The sequence below is a fragment of the Mytilus edulis genome, chromosome 7 (genome assembly GCF_963676685.1).
Source record: "Mytilus edulis chromosome 7, xbMytEdul2.2, whole genome shotgun sequence".
NCBI lineage: Eukaryota > Metazoa > Mollusca > Bivalvia > Mytilida > Mytilidae > Mytilus > Mytilus edulis.
In genome coordinates, this window is record NC_092350.1 from 44,774,737 (window position 1) to 44,791,361 (window position 16,625).

General features: G+C 31.2%; 1 protein-coding gene across 1 annotated transcript; it reads left to right on the forward strand.

Moving 5' to 3' along the window:
• Positions 1-613: 613 nt before the first annotated feature.
• Positions 614-14,347, forward strand: LOC139481563 (uncharacterized). Its single transcript, XM_071264980.1, has 6 exons — positions 614-734; positions 6,706-6,803; positions 10,127-10,252; positions 11,279-11,389; positions 13,351-13,450; positions 14,054-14,347. Exons 2-5 carry the CDS (start codon positions 6,706-6,708, stop codon positions 13,436-13,438), a joined length of 423 nt encoding a protein of 140 aa, XP_071121081.1. The 5' UTR covers positions 614-734; the 3' UTR covers positions 13,439-13,450; positions 14,054-14,347.
• Positions 14,348-16,625: the final 2,278 nt, after the last annotated feature.

Sequence of the window (16,625 nt, forward strand, 5' to 3'; positions counted from 1 at the left end):
GGGTAGTATACCTTACCTAACAATGACTTCACGGTTCAGCTAACAAGCAAGCTAACCAAAGATATTACCATTAGCTACATACTGACTGAAATCTGCTGTAAATCCAATTGTGTCTTTAAGATTAAGCTGTCCATTTTTAGGAATATTTATAAATTTCATTAGTGTTTACCTGAATCGCAGTAACCACTAATTTAAAACAGGACACGTTTACTACAAACTTATAACCCAATTAGAGTAAAATCACTTTACTTAAACGTCAATTAAACCACACTTATAGTATTGTATGTGTTACGATTGAAATACTGAAGCTAATAGTGATATACATTATATAAATTAATGAACAATCATTTCAAAAATCACATAGAAAGCAACTTATCGAAAGTTATAGCCAGTGCTACAAACCCGATATTTTTTTTTCTAAAGTACCTCTCTATCTTGCGTCTGACGTGACATGTCGGACAGTTTTAAACAATTATGCCATATTTGTTGTCACGTAAATGGGCGAAGCAGTTCATTTAGGACAGTTGGCTCTCACTTTTTTTTACAAACTTCAGACACTGTATTTGATTGGTCACTTGAAGTTTACATCGCCTCCATTCGTGGTATTGCTAATGTTCCCATTGCGTCACGAATTAAATAGAAAAAAATCTATAAATATTGAAAAATCTAAATTAATCGTTCACTTACTTCTGAACTTGGATCTACTAAGAAAGACTAATTCTTTTCCTGAAAAGGTAGGATTTTTATAACAATTTAACTTTCTAGTATTAAATCGTTTTTTTATACGATATTGAGTTTTAGCATTTAGCAGCATTTAATAATGGAAATGAATATAACAAAAATATAGTTTTGCTGGTGTCACAATAATTAATGACTGTTGTTCTTTATGATTTTATAGTGCAGTGGCATGCTTGAGCATTGTCACATATCAATCATTACATATTGATATAATATAAAGTTTACCGTATATGATATAAACGTAGTAATATTTCTAAAATGAGAGTTAAAAGCGCTGTTCCTTTTCCTTTTTTTATATGTGTTAACAGTTTTTTGCTGTGCATATTCTGATTTTGTGTAATGAATGGTTACTTCATATCCTTTGTTTTTGTATAACTTTAGAATCTTTGTTTTTTTAAATGTGTACTTTGAAAATGCATAAGCATTATTATTTAGATATATTTTTTGATCAAATGACTATTTGCTTTTCGTCTATTGGAAGATATGCCATATTGCTAAGATGTGTTATGATTGCCTATGAGACAAATTTTGACTCAGAAATTAACAACTATAAGTCACTGTACGGCCTTCAACAATGAGTAAATAACATACCACATTGTCAGCTATGAAAGCCCTATTTAGAACGAGATAAAAATTAAGAACAGGTATGTTTTTTCTCGGTAGGGTAAGGCAAAAGAGATGATGACGGTAAATTTTGATTGTTACTGTTTAAAAAGTGTGTGTTAGCTCTATACCCCAGTCATCTTGTGTTTTTTTTTCATTCCTGAATCAGTCGTAAATATCAAATTTTATTAATAACAGAAATTTAAAAAATTTTCTAACATTTCAAACAAAATTGCAAAAATTATTAACTTAGTATTTACAATGAATATTAATTCACGTATTAAATCAGATTTGTCAAATTTTACCAAATTTTGGACACTTCCTTTAAATTTTTAAGTTTTGCTAAATCAAATAAAATGGATACTTGATAGACATATAAAATAGCAAAGGTTCGACCAAATATCAATGCAATAAAATATGAATGAGTAAATATGAAAATTTGACAGACATATTTGTTAATAAAACATCTATACACGTTCAATTGTCAATAGGTTTGGAAAAAGAATTAATTCTAAAATGGAGTTTTCAATGAATTATAAAACGTTTTCAGAATATAGAACATCAAAAAGTTAAGTGTCAGGCGACCAGGAAACAACATAACGTCTACCAATTATATTGGAAAACAAAAATCTTCTATTGTTATAGTTTAAAGATGGTGATAATTTGATTTGACAGCAGTATTTATTCATCTAAAACGGACCTTCAATTGTATGTCTATGCAGCTTAAATTGTACTTTTACATCTATGCAGCTTAAATTGTACTTTTACATCTAAGCAGCGTCAATTGTACTTTTACTTCTATGCAGCGTCAATTGTACTTTTACTTCCTTTGGATTTGTAGTCTAGTTATAGTTATCAAAGGTACCAGGATTATAATTTAGTACGTAAGACGCGCGTTTCGTCTACATAAGACTCATCAGTGACGCTCATATCAAAATATTTAAAAAGCCAAACAATTACAAAGTAGAGTGTAAGGATAGACACATTATTGAAATAGACTGTCAAATACAATAAGGAGTAAAGTTTTCCTTTTTTTACTATCGTTTCATTAGTAAAATGCATTGTTCAATAGTACACAGTATTTAGGAAAAATATGACGGTTTTTTTTTTTTTTATTGAAAATCATTATCATATATCTGATGAGTTTTGTAGGTTGATATTGCATCTGACGTTGGGATTCTAGTGGCTTCTAATTTTACGCCCTTGATCGCTGAAATTATTAAAATAGACTGCAACTTCCGCTAGTAACAAAAAGAAGGAAAGTTTTTTCCCTTTTTTAAACGATTTTATCATTTGTAAAACATATTGTTTGACACAGAATTTATAAAAATTGTGACAATTTATGGCAAACTCTTTTATCAATACTATATTTGATGAATTATGTTGAGTAAGATTGCATCTAGCGTCGGGATTCTAGTTGGTATTAATTGTGCGCCTCTGATAGCTAGAATGTTTCTGTACTTTTATGAAACAAAAATATACAAAACCTTCTTAAAGATAGATAGGAAAACAAGAACATAAAAAGTAAAATAACTAAAATACTGATGTCCAAGGAAAACTCAAAACGGAAATTGAAATTTAGCTTTGAGGTTTATTGATGTTTCCTTTCGATGGAAACTAGAAATCAGTTTTCTAAAGTCCTCGTATGTTCAAATGAATTAGAAATTAAAAAGATATCATACAACGACTGTCTGCTATATATCTTAGTCTTATCCATGCTGGTCACGGTGATTGACAAGTCAAAGTTTGGATCGACAAAACAATTATCTCTGTTTCCAATTGTTAACGTCCTTTTCCAAAGCAGTAACAGCTTGTATATTGCGTTTACATATCTCATTAGTAGATAATCCAGGGACTGCTACTTGATATGGCTTTGGGTTAATATGACTAGTGATTGGTGATCTATGCATATACGATTTCAACTATTTCGACGCATTTTTTTCAAATTCGTTGAATTATATACAATTCCATATGTTTTTATTTACAAGTTTATCTTTTACCAGTTGAATTTAAATAAATACATTTCAATTGAAATACATAATTTGTAAAATGAAGGCAACAGTAGTATACCGCTGTTTAAAAGTCATAAACCGATTGAGAGAACAAAAAACCCAGGGGTAACAAACTACAACTGAAGGAAACACTTTTTGTTGGACGATGTCTGATGACTTTTCCACGGTTGACGGTCGGAATCATTGAAAACAACATCGTGCGATAGACTTTTCTTGGATATATGGAATGTCTATTTTGAACATTTAAGAATTGCATTTGAATAGGAATGGCACTACTGTGTTTGAAAAAATGCCATGGTAAATTTGAGATTTGACGGTCGCATACATCTGTTTAATTGGCTAGACAATAATCGTCACAAAAACAACTCTATTTGCATATACAATTGTATTTGTAACCGTACATTTACAAATTAGTGGTGGCAATTTTTACAACAAAGAACTTTAGTTTTTTAAGAAGAGTTCACTTTCATAAACCATCTTTTTTGTATTAATTTGCCTCTTTCCATATCAACAGCGACTTACGGTATCAGGTAATAAGTCTAATTCCGGTATTAAATGGATTATTCAATAGAAGGATAAAACGCGACCAGCACTTGTATTTAAAAGACTCAATGCTGAATCGCGGTTGTTTTCTTTTTGACCGAGAATGTATGTAACATTCAGACATGAACCTATAGAATGTCTTTACAAATTATATTAAAATGCAAATGCTTAGAAATTCAAATGGAATTTAAAACATTTGTTAATCTATACCATTTTCTCTAATCCAATCTGCATAAGTATAAGTGTATTTGTAATTCACACAAAGCGCAACATGCAATGCTATGCATATTACTGAAAATCTATAAGTGATTGCGTATATAAAACTATAGAATTGTCATAATTATTTAAGGAAACGATGATGTACAGCAGTTTAAATGATATTTGTTTTGTGATGCAATTCGCTGACTGGTGTCATGCAAAAAGGTCTTTTAGTATATACGTTTTCCTGTATTTTTATTTTACAAATACCAGCTGTGACATTTGAAGACAGTTTTTTTCCCATTTCAAATTCTCTTATCCTGATACTTCCTAGTACTCTCCATTGCTCATCATACTACTTTGTACATTTAATACAATGGCACTCACACCACATCTTCCTATATCTATTAAGGGAGTTGATTCAAACTTCTTTAAGAAAAAAGACTAAATGAACTTGCATCATAGTTTGCCAGTACTGAGAATCATTTAAAGCATTGAATCATTTATATAACAGGTTGTTCTGTACTATAAATTTCATTTCCAATGCTCATCCTAGTACTTTGTACCGTTAATACAATATTTATTGCGTTGATTTAACGTTGTATTGAATCACTTTTAAATACATGCTGTTTGCGTTTGAGAGTTTGAAAGGTATACTACTTCTCGCTTGCTTGTCTATATGGAAATTTATAGTACAAATCAGCTGGTCATAGAAATTATTCAAGGCATTACATGGATATAAGTACTGACAAAATATGACTCAGGTTCATCCGGTCCTTTTTGTTGCTGAAGTTAACTATCACAATCGTGAATTGGACAATTGTCTCTGGCATAAACCTATTGTCGCCTTAGATATTTGTGAAATACGTGTATCCCATACAGTAGTATAAAGCATGCATCTGTTCAATGAGTGCGGTAACATTCAAACTATCGGCAAACAGGAAGTAAAACGCTCTGCAGATGTAAATATTACGTACACGCTTTAACTCAACATTATGAAACTATATAACAAATACAAAACCATTCCCTTTTATAGAAGGAAGATCAATTTTGACATTAGCTTACACAGTACAATGAGCGTTGGAAATGTCAAACCATCGACAAAAAGGGAATGGCTTCGAGGCAGACTCAAAAACTGCTTTCCCGCTACAAATGAACATTATGAAGCTGTAGAACAAATATAAAAGCATTCCTGTTTATAGAAGCCATCACGAGCATTTTATTTCCTGGATTTTTAGACAGTGACACTCATAGATTTAATATCACCAAAAGTTCTCTAAATAACATGGCCGCATTAAGACATGACGAAAACAACTACTGACCAGGTTTCTGTTTGTGGACAGGCTTATTCATACTTAAATTATATTTAGTTATGTATTGCACGATCAAGTTTGTGCTTTAGTTTTAGTCTTTGCTTTTATGTAAATAACAACGGCCATACTTTTTCTTTCCTCTTACAATGACAGTGGAAGAATAATCGAAGCAATTAAAACATTACACTTTTTTTTTTGAATTTTGTAATAAATTAGTTAAACTAGCTTAACGGTTTCAGTTGATATATCTATATTTTTTTTAAAGAATTCCCAAAAATGTTTGTCTTGTAATTATTTTTCCATGCATGGGTTTATCTGACTGAAGTTTCCAAATATTGTTTGCAATGTTACTCTGTAGCAGTTAAGGGTGCAACTGGTATGATCAGTACCCATATTTTGAACTACAATCCATTTTAAAGAATATATGACTAACTGCTGTCTACGTGTCATTCTAATGCACCATTACATCAATGTAAAAACTGCGTAATAGTACACAATATCTTCTACTTACATTGATAAAATATTGATCTATGTATTCTTTCATAAAAAAAATTATAAAGACAAATTCTCTTATACCAGACAACTAGACTTTTCTGGTAAGTGAAACAATGTCAATGCAAACAAATATCAGCGAGAATTTTGTTATTTACTGTTAATATATTTCAAATATTTTCATCTTTAGATATAATTTTACTAAAAGCATTCTTAATTGGTTAAGTAAGAAGCATTGCGGAAGTCGTTGATCTTTAATATACTACTAAATAAAGTCATAATATAAAAACTTGAAAGATGAATACAAGTTTTAACATTTTCAAGTTGTAAAAAGGCAAACAAATAATAGAAGACTATATTATTGTTTCGTATTCTGTCCATGCTAAAAAGTGTACATTGTTTTCCTGGTTTTATTCATCCATAGTTGTTTTTCAGTTGTTACAAATTAAAAACGGCGGTTGAAGTTGTTTTCGAACATGGGAACATTAATCTCTCTATATACTTTGGCTTCCGTATTATAACGGTGGATGAGGCATATACTTTAAGATCAGATTCCATAACAACTTAAATGGACTTTTAAATATTGAAAAAAGAACTAAAAAACAATGATATTTGTGACAGATATACAGAGTTTGCAGCTAATATTTGTCGCCATCGTAACATTTTATTTTTATCACTTGTATCTCAATTACCATGTACGTCAATGAATAAACATAGTATACATCAATACTGAAATTGTCATAAATCACAGTAACAGTTATTTGGTTACTACTTGAAGGTATATATTTTTGTCGATCTTTTTGCAGATGAACATGAAGCAAAATACAACAAGTATAATTGTAGCAGTAACGATATTATTAGCATGTGTAGTACAAGCAAGATATACAGATGATGACTTAGATCGGTACGTTTTGTTTTTATATTTGTGTATGTGTTTTTCAGTATGTAATTTTTGTTTTCGTCGGTATTCAGTTTTTTTATAGACATGTTCGTGTATATGTGGGTATTCACTTTTCACATTGATTGTATGCGTACCTTAACTATGCGTGGATATGTTGTCCTGTAATAGACTTCTCCTTGTTTTCTTTTGTTGCAGTTTTCTTTCCGAAATGAACACATTTGGTGAAATCGAAGACTTCATATCCAAGCGCGTGTTTCGTAGTCGCTTTGAAATATTCGATTACTTTTCAAAGATCCTAAATACCTTTCTTTCTTTCTTTATTCATGTCTGGAGTACACATTATACATTTACGATTCAATATTCTGTATATATGTACAGACATATTATGAACACTTTCGAAATATTTTTATAAAGCAAGATCGAAAAAAAGGATTTAAACTTTTTGATATATTTAACAGATATTGCAAGGCTGCCCCTTTGAAAGATTATAGAAAAAAATTGGATGTCTGTCAAATCTTAGATTTTTACTCCCTTTTTTGTATTTTATATTTTTCACAACAATGAATGTTGATATTTTAATCATTGAGAGAATATTTTTAAAATAGAGTTGAAAAAGTAACGTTTACTGCCAGCATGTGAAAAGTCCATTTTATAAGACATCTGAATGAAACGCAAGACATTTTGGGATTTTGTCACCTGTTTGGCATGCAGCGTACTCAGTTAATATACATTGACACAAAAACATATTCATTTATAAAAAGCAAAATGAGGACAATACATTATAATTTTCTTATTATATAAGCTACTCAAAGCGCAGTCCGCGCTCAAGCGATTCCAATTCACATATATATGGATTACCAAACCCATGTTTGAAAAAAGCGAGACTTGCATGTAAACCTGATATTCTTGATGAGTGTTTATATGAAGGAAAGTCTTCAGCAATATATGTGAGTAATGTTAATTCGAATCTACGCTCTCCTGTCTCCTGTGAAACATTGCATTGCATACATTATACATCGGGTTTGATGGAACGTTGATTTGTCTAAATCTTACCCATTTTACCTTTTCTATTGTCAGTTTTTATTTATCAATCAAATGTGTTATTTGTTTGTTCTCGTCCCTTAAATAATAGATTTAAATTTTATTTTTATTTCAAAGTTTGTTGCCGTTTTTGCGTTTTTTGTTTGTTAGTGTGAAGTTTCCCTCAGCCTTCAATTTCAAACTATACTTATTTTTACTTTTTCGTAGCGATTTTTTGATAGAAATATTTAAATTTTGAAGTCTGTGTATATTTTACACAATTTATTTATGGTAGAAATAAAGCAATTGTTTCATACCATTAAAATACACCAACAATATTCAAACGACAGCAAGCAGATGCACAGAAATGATATTCTTCTTAGTTGAAAACAACTTTTCCAAGTCATTCTCGAACATGCTCTCATCCATCAGTTTTCAACACGGTTCATGAATAACCTCTTAAATTGAAAAGACGTTTTTCATTCAGCAAAATAACTGTGTGAATCTTCTATCTGGAATTAATATCAAAAAGCTGTCGACATTATCTATGAAGTATTTCTTTTTGATACTATTTCCGGTTTGTTTGGAATGGAAATATTCAATATTTGTCAATTGATGTTAAACCTTCTCATTACGCGTTAGGAGTAAAAAATCAAATACTTCGACGTAACATAAGCCTTTACTAATGCCTTTCCTAGAAAATTCCTTTATACTAATTTATTTGATTTTGTCTGTTAAGATTTATATTATCAATCTCAATTTGTTAATTTGAAATCAATTTATCCATACTTTGCGACGAAGCATTTCTGTAATTGTTTACTATTTGAAGATTAAATTACCGTTCCTCTTTTCATAAGTGCAGTAAAATTGCGGCAGATCATCGCTTTTTCACAGCCACTTTAAACTTGATGCTTCTTCAGTACCGATTGGTTGTTTTATTTATTCACCAATTAAAGTTAGAAAATTTATTAGATTTGGTTTGCTTCTTTGTTACACAATAAGAATAATCAGCTTCCTACAAGATGATTCGAGAAAAACGACTAAGCTTTTCAAAACATAGTTTTTTATACAATGTCAAACAAATTATATTAATAGAAATGACAACACAGCATAAAAGTAACAACAATGATTGCATTTGATTACTTTAATGCTAATAAAACTCTGTACAGAAATGTTTAATAATTGAAGACAAAAATCGTTACAATATGATAGCGTCATAACATATTGTTTAAAATCACTTAGAATTCAAATGCTCATATATTTCAAATCTTTTCCATCTAATATTATAGGAAAGAGAGGTTTTAAACGCCAACTATGGATAAATTATACTTTCCCCGCCTTGTTCTATTTTCTATTTTGAGAAAGAAGATTTTTATAATGTCAGGAGAGTACAGAGAACTGTTATATGATTATTTGATATCATTCTACTATGTACTTTAATCAAAGCTATATGTTTTAATGCATTGAAAGTCTGCGTTCAAACTAAGATGTATGCAAATTGTTCGAAACAATTCATGCAATATTTTTTTCTGAACAAATCCATCTAAAAGATCTACTTTTTGAGGACATACCACATTTTGACCGCATTTTCCTCGGTAGATTTCAGTTAATGATTCAAAAAGTTACCAAAGGTTTTCTCAGCAACGACTTCATTTTGTTTGATACAGCTACATTTGGACAGTACTTACATTATTTACCTTTAAAATACCCATTTCCCAATTATAACAATAAACCGATCTCGCATTTTCTCTCAGAATTTCCTGATATAAATTTTCTGAAGTGAAAAGAAAGCTGTTGAATTAAAGTTTGTAAATCTGCTTTCAAAATCGGAATATATTCGGGAATTTACCAAACAACCGCAAAAGAAAAGACTAAATAATTTGAAATTCTTTTGATAATATAATTCTTTATGTATATGTATGCTTCTTGGCTTTACAAAAATATCGACTCCTGCCCATGAGAAGAGAACTCGCAAATCAATAAGTTTGGCCATAATTCTCTTAATGAAAGTCCTGTAATAATTGGACATGTGTACGCTGTCCTCCAATATGGCGGCAAAAGATAGAAAAGCTCGAAACCTTATCCCTCAATGGGTTTTTTTTCATTACTTGTGTTAAATGTCATGTTTTACCATAATACACAAACAGTAGTAGACAGGAAGAAACGACTTTACGTCTTTTCGATGAGATTAGGAATTGTGTCCTACGACAGTTATCCGTTTAAGTGTAGACTTTTCTACGCGAATATCTGTTTGTATGTATATATGTGTGTGTTTTCATGTTATATGTTTGTGACTGTGTTTTCAGTGTTAAACGTCAAATGGCCGATGCAAAGGCCTCTGAGTATCTAGCCCTGATCAGACTGGGCCTAGCCAGTGGGTGTCGAGAGATAGGGTGCGGCCTGATTGATTTTCACACCAGGTACAACAAAATGTACGTGTTGTTTCGTCCAAGTAACGTAACGTCAAGTGAAGTGGTATATATGATGGAATGATATATACTATGATATAACCATTATAATATAATATATATATATATTGATATCTAGCATGAAACAGTATATGCATTAATATTTATATATTTTAATATTTATCAATGAAAATTTGCAATATAATCTTATGTTACACAGTCCAACTTGTAAATGCGCCATTTCCTACAATATATGAAATATTTGTTAACATTGACGAACCCAATTAATAAAATTTTTTCACAAGTTGGACTATGTAGGCTTTTTATTGGCATGCTGACACACATGCTTTTAATTTAGTTCAAGAATGATCATAAGTTTAAACGATATATTGAGCAGAACATTGAAACAGAACTTAAAACGTGACAATAATGAAGGATAAACCAATGAAAGTTAATAATATTTTTGTTTATTTAACTCATTTAGAGATCAAAAAGCCTTTGACTAGCGTAGAATGAGTTAAGCGTTACCCCATATTTACTGACTTTTAATTTATGAATTGACTAATTCAAAATTACAATCAAAATAATCTCCAATTATAAGACAGTAATTGCTCATATATTTTGAAATTCAAAACTTTCAAAATATTATGATCATCATTAGGTTATTCAACCAATAGATACAATCGTCACTTTCGAATTAGAATCTTAAGAAGAAAAAACCAAGCAGGTGATATTTAGAATGTTTATTCATTCATGATCATCTACTGGGTTGTAACCTATCTTAATCGTCTCTTTTGACATTCATGATCGGACCATTTCAACTTCATTGATGTAACGTTTTTAAACTCTGCTCGATAAAACTCCGTTTATTTATTATTTTGCATGATGTTATGTTATATAACGAAGAGGTGGTTTAGAAAGAAAAAAAAAGAAATAATTGAAAAAATAATGAGAGAAATTTATCTAAAATCTAAGAAGAAAATAAAACCATTTCTTCCTCTGTGTTATGTATGCTAATATATGCATGTTGCTACTACCTTTCACTCACAGGTTTGCCAAGAGGTCATGGTCAGATCAACGTATAGCCGATTATCAAGCCAGACTGGCATTATACCAAGGACGACCTTTACTATCGCATGGTCAGTTTGACACAAATAAAATGTAGGTATCAATTTATTTATATTGCAGAAATGACGATGCTTTGCTGCAGCGTTTCCAGGCTCATTTGCATGCTCTTCCATTTCTTTATGTCATAGAATACTTGATATGCGGGTTCGTTTAAAAAAAATATGGTACATGTGTTTAGGCTCGATACTTACCAAATTGTACCAAATATGCAACAGGTATCAAATTTTTATCAACTTCTTAAGGCATAAATACAATGTCATCTTCATATTTATCAATTACTGACCAAGAAGCCGTACATTAACGTATTCTATGACACAGCACACCATCCCCAATTGCAGCTTCAATGCACTTATAATCTTCCTGGGCATAAACCGCATGCTTGATTTACTACAGATTTGAAAAGCGGACGTCTTCAGACCAAAGAATTGCTGAACTTCAGGCGCTGATTGCGTTGTCGCGAGGTAGTGGTATAGTTGGGCATGGCAGAATTGACCCATATGGCATGTAGGTATCTCTGCAAAATTCGGTCAGGCTTTACGGATGTTTTCTGCATTCAGGTATCTCTGTTATATCCAATCCAGAATCGCTTGATACATCTAGCATGACGCTATCAATACTGGTAACACTTGCTATTAATAAGGCAGCGAGATAAAGTGTGTTCTTACAGAAACAAAATATTCTATTTCTATGAAGGAGTTAAAGAGAAAAACAAGTGCTTAGCTACGTTTTTTCCTCCGAAGAAAAACGAACAAACAAATAAAGCAAAACGATTCATGCTTGAAAAAAACTAACATCGAAACATGCATATACATTTATTATGAATCAAACAAAAACATTTTAAATCTTCTATATTTGAATATAATCCCGAATATTTCATGCAATATCTCTGACAATGTCTGATGAACAATAATGCTATAGAAGAACGTCATGGACTATAAGCAGAGAGGAATTCGTTACTTTTAAAAGAGCACTGTTATTTGTAAAACACAATTTACAAAATGTTACCAAATGAGTTACAGACATGCGCACATGTTCATTATATGGCCTTACAATATTAGTCTTTCTCTTTGACACATTCTGTTATTGTTCATGCTTATTAGTGAGCTACGTAAAATGCGCAAAACTGAACATATTTCTGCTTTACAACGTTAACGTCACAAAATTAAATCATTCTGCATTTATGATTCTTATTCTGCTGTTGTTCAGCGAAATGTTCATACAAAATTGCAACTGATGTCAGCGATATGGATTCAACTGCAGTGTTCTCATTACTTCAGTTTGTTTTGCACATAAGTGCGCAGACAGCAGTGCACTCACTTGCTAGAAAATAATACGTTACGACAAGCAAACCATCTCCTAGTATACATTACTTGGTATACTAGAAATTGCTTATTAGAAGAAACAAAATTAATTTAAAAGCAAAAGTAATTGGAAAATTAAATTAATTGCAAATATCTATATTTAATTGAGATACATAATATAAATAGACCATTATACCAAAAAGAACGCTGCAGCTTTATACACATTTAAAGAGACCACGTCCACAGTGCTAAGAAAATGAGTACGCGTTCATTGCTTAAAAATATACAGGTATTACAAAAGGTTCAGCTCACAAAAGCGATACTCAGAGTGTCCTCCATAGAATTCTTGAATTTTTCTTTACAACTATTGTGCTAATTTTTCAAAACCTCATTGGTAGGCGAAAGCTTCGTCATTGATCGCTTTGCTTGTCGTCGTTAGAAAAAAGGACAAAAAAAAACACAAAAGACAAGAAACGTACTGCAAATACACAGTTAGTTAAACACTTTTAATCTATCAATATAGAACCGATACATCAATTTCAAAGGAATAAAAAAAAAAAAAATTGATCAAGTATATTGAAAATAAATTAAAATGATTCATGCAAAATTAAATTGTGTTTCTAACTATCCAAACACCCATATGTGCGCAATCCAAATTTTTCTGATGCATTTCTTTTTTCATTCCTTTCACAGTGGTAGAAGGAAAAGAGATACTGGAATACTCAGAACACTCATAAACAAAAACAGACTTTTGCAAAATTCTGACGACAGCCATTTATGATCTGATAAATTTGTAAGTATATTTTGTAAATTATCAAATTGACTCATCTTCTTGTCTTCTATTATTGCGATGAATAGCTGTATCTTTAGTATATGCATTCTCGCACTTAAAACATTTGAAAAAAATCTTGGAGGTTTCTACAATTCCAAGTTTCTGTCCTTACTTGATATACCTTTTATATAGTGCAGGACTGCTGAGGATTTATACCTGCTCTCCCGTCAATCCACGATACAGAAACTACTATGTGAACATAATTCATTCTTCAATAGAGAAAAAAACAAAACAAGTGTTACATGGCATGTACAGAGCATCCAAAGATGGGATCGAACTCTCTCTCTATATATATATTCAACATCTGATGAATTAGAAATGCATACAGTTTGGTAATGCGCATGCTGTATAAGTGTTTCCTTATTGTTAACCAAAGTTACCCAACTCATGACTTTCGAATATATGACCTTATTCCCTTAGCTTCATTGATTACGTGATACTCATCATGGAAAGTGTCACATAACACCAAATTACATAGAAACTAATAAAAAAAAAATCAAAATTATATGAAATGTATGTAAATATGTATTTTTTTGTTTATAATATCAACCACGTTTGTTTCAGGTAGATTTATCCGTCCAAAGAGCTTTCGTAGTCATCTAAATTTCTGTGGAATAATGAAGCTTCAAAAACAATTACGGACAATCAATTTCCGGAATCAAATTTACTTTATTTTTGTTTCGTCTCAGGAAATCTAGCTGCGCTAGACGTCTTGCTATTTATTTTGTTTATTTATTATATTTTGACGAAAATGTGATATTAAACGTGAGGCACTTTGCCTGTTTATATTGTGTATATCTGATAAGAATGGTTGAGATTTTGAGTACGTAAATAAATGGATCCATTTATTGCAATTTATGACTATGCTTTAATCTTGTTTTGTACCTGACCAGACACACAAATTCAGAAAGGTCACAGAATATTTTACCACCTTTGATTTAGATAGCTGTAAAAGCTAGTTTTACAAAGATTCCAAAATCCTAATATGCAGCTACATAAATGCATTGGAGTAGTAAAACAAATCAAAACAAGAACTCTCTTTCAACTTGTTTTAAAGCTGTTTCGAAGACAACTGCGAAAAAAACACATTTCCACAAATCAAATCTTTTCATTAACACATTGATGATACATCATAATTTTTGAACGGACATTGCACAAAGTTATACTTTTCTGTCTATGGTGTCTTCTTACTAAACCATTGAATGTATACTGATTGACACTTTAGTTTGGTGAACTTGATTTATTTGTTACTGCATTTGAACTAGATTCTAGTAATTTCAAGTACGTCTGCAAAATAAAGGCAACAGTAGTTTACTGCAGCTCAAAAGTCATGAATCGATTGAGAGAAAACAAATCCGGGTTACAAACTAAAACCAAGGGAAAGCCATCTACTATAAGAGAAAAACAATGAAACAACAGAACACTGAAGTGCCAACAATACAAACGACAATGCAACACACACAAACAATAACTATTAAAAAAACAACTGCCATATTCCTGACTTAGTACAGGACATTTTAAGAAAAAATGGTGGGTTGACCAGGTTTTGTGGCTAGCCAAACCTCCTCGCTTTATGGCAATGTTAAATATGCCGCTGAAATGATAACATTATATGACGGGAATACAGTTTTCCGCTCGTTTCATTGATTGATAACGTTTGATTTGGCAGTTCGTATGGACTTCCCCCATACTTTAGTGTTTGGTATTATCTATAGTTTTTCGGTACTTTATTACTTTTTTCTTTTGATTACTTTCTGTGTGTTTCGCAGCAATTTAAAGATTCAATCAATATCAAACTGATTTGCTCCACAGGGCAATATAGTAAGCCGTTACACCACAACCCAAGGTAAGCTGAAGATTGAATAACCACACAAATTATGTGAGTGCTGCCTGAAATTCAAGGGCTCGTTCGTTAATGTCTGTCATATTTTTTCCCGTTATTTTTACATACACCAAAGGTTGTTGATTTCTCATTTTGCAAATGTCGGTATCCTGTATGAATGACCATTCAATATAGGTATGTTCATTAGCGAAGACTGAGATACAGTTGCTTACAACTCTGGTGGTATTTATATAGTATTTTCTCATAATTGTTTGCGAGAAAAAGAAACCTTTCGATTTTTCTATGGAATGTATCGGACGGAGATAGAACAGACAAAACTAGTTCATGTATTCAGAGAGCCTTTTCTGTGATTTGCATTCTTTAGTAACGCTCAAACCTAAATATTTGTAACCCAAGGATGTATACAGAAACTATTATGACTTAAAAAGATCAGGGAAATAAATCTAGCTCACATTTGTCCACAGAATTTATTAAAAAGGAATTTTTGAATTGTATGTTATAAAAAGAGGTCAACATAAAAATAACTGGACTGATGCTACCATCGGGGAATAAGCTTCAACATGTAGGTATGAGATCAAAAGTTTAAAAAAATCAAGAGAACAAAGCTTTAACGTTTTAAGCTGTGCAAAAGATTCAGGTCAACTCTATCCAGTTGTAACCTAACCTACATACACAACATTACATTTGAATCTTGACAATACCACAGTACTGACAAGATAATATGGAAAAAACCCAACTTAATTACAAATGTTATGCGTCAGAAGCGCTTTTCTGAATTTTTGAAAGCTAATGATGTAGTAGAATCGAAACTGTTTAAAAGCTATATGACCAAAACGAACCTAACACTGATAGCAAAACCTGTCTTAGGTCAGCTTTGCATGAGGAATAAACGTTGTTTTTTATTAAGCTTTTTCTGCAAAGCTAATATAAGTTTTTGAGCGGATTTGCAATTCTAAAGCTGCCAGTGTTTCAACACTCTTTTTAAATTACCAATCCTTTCTTGGTGGGAGTTCCTACTGTGAATGCATCATCAAATCCAACTCACGTGTAAAGCAGTCTTATTTGTACTGATAAACGATACATGAATAAACCGGTATGATAATTTTAGAATAGACTGCACAAACTATAAGATGACGATAAATATTACAAGAATCTGTAATATTTATTTTATATCAACATTATATATAATTATTGAAGATCAAGAATGATTCCAAGTTTGATAATTATACAGAAAAGAGAAACGCACATACAATCATATCAACAGGTCGCAATATTTATTTTGGAAAAATGGAT

What these genes read in the sequence shown, in the direction of transcription:
- LOC139481563 (XM_071264980.1), top strand. Translation starts at nt 6,706, where the DNA reads ATGAACATGAAGCAAAATACAACAAGTATAATTGTAGCAGTAACGATA. An exon ending in ACAGATGATGACTTAGATCG is followed by an intron (nt 6,804 to 10,126) that starts GTACGTTTTGTT and finishes CTGTGTTTTCAG; the next exon opens with TGTTAAACGTCAAATGGCCG. An exon ending in CAGTTTGACACAAATAAAAT is followed by an intron (nt 11,390 to 13,350) that starts GTAGGTATCAAT and finishes TTCCTTTCACAG; the next exon opens with TGGTAGAAGGAAAAGAGATA.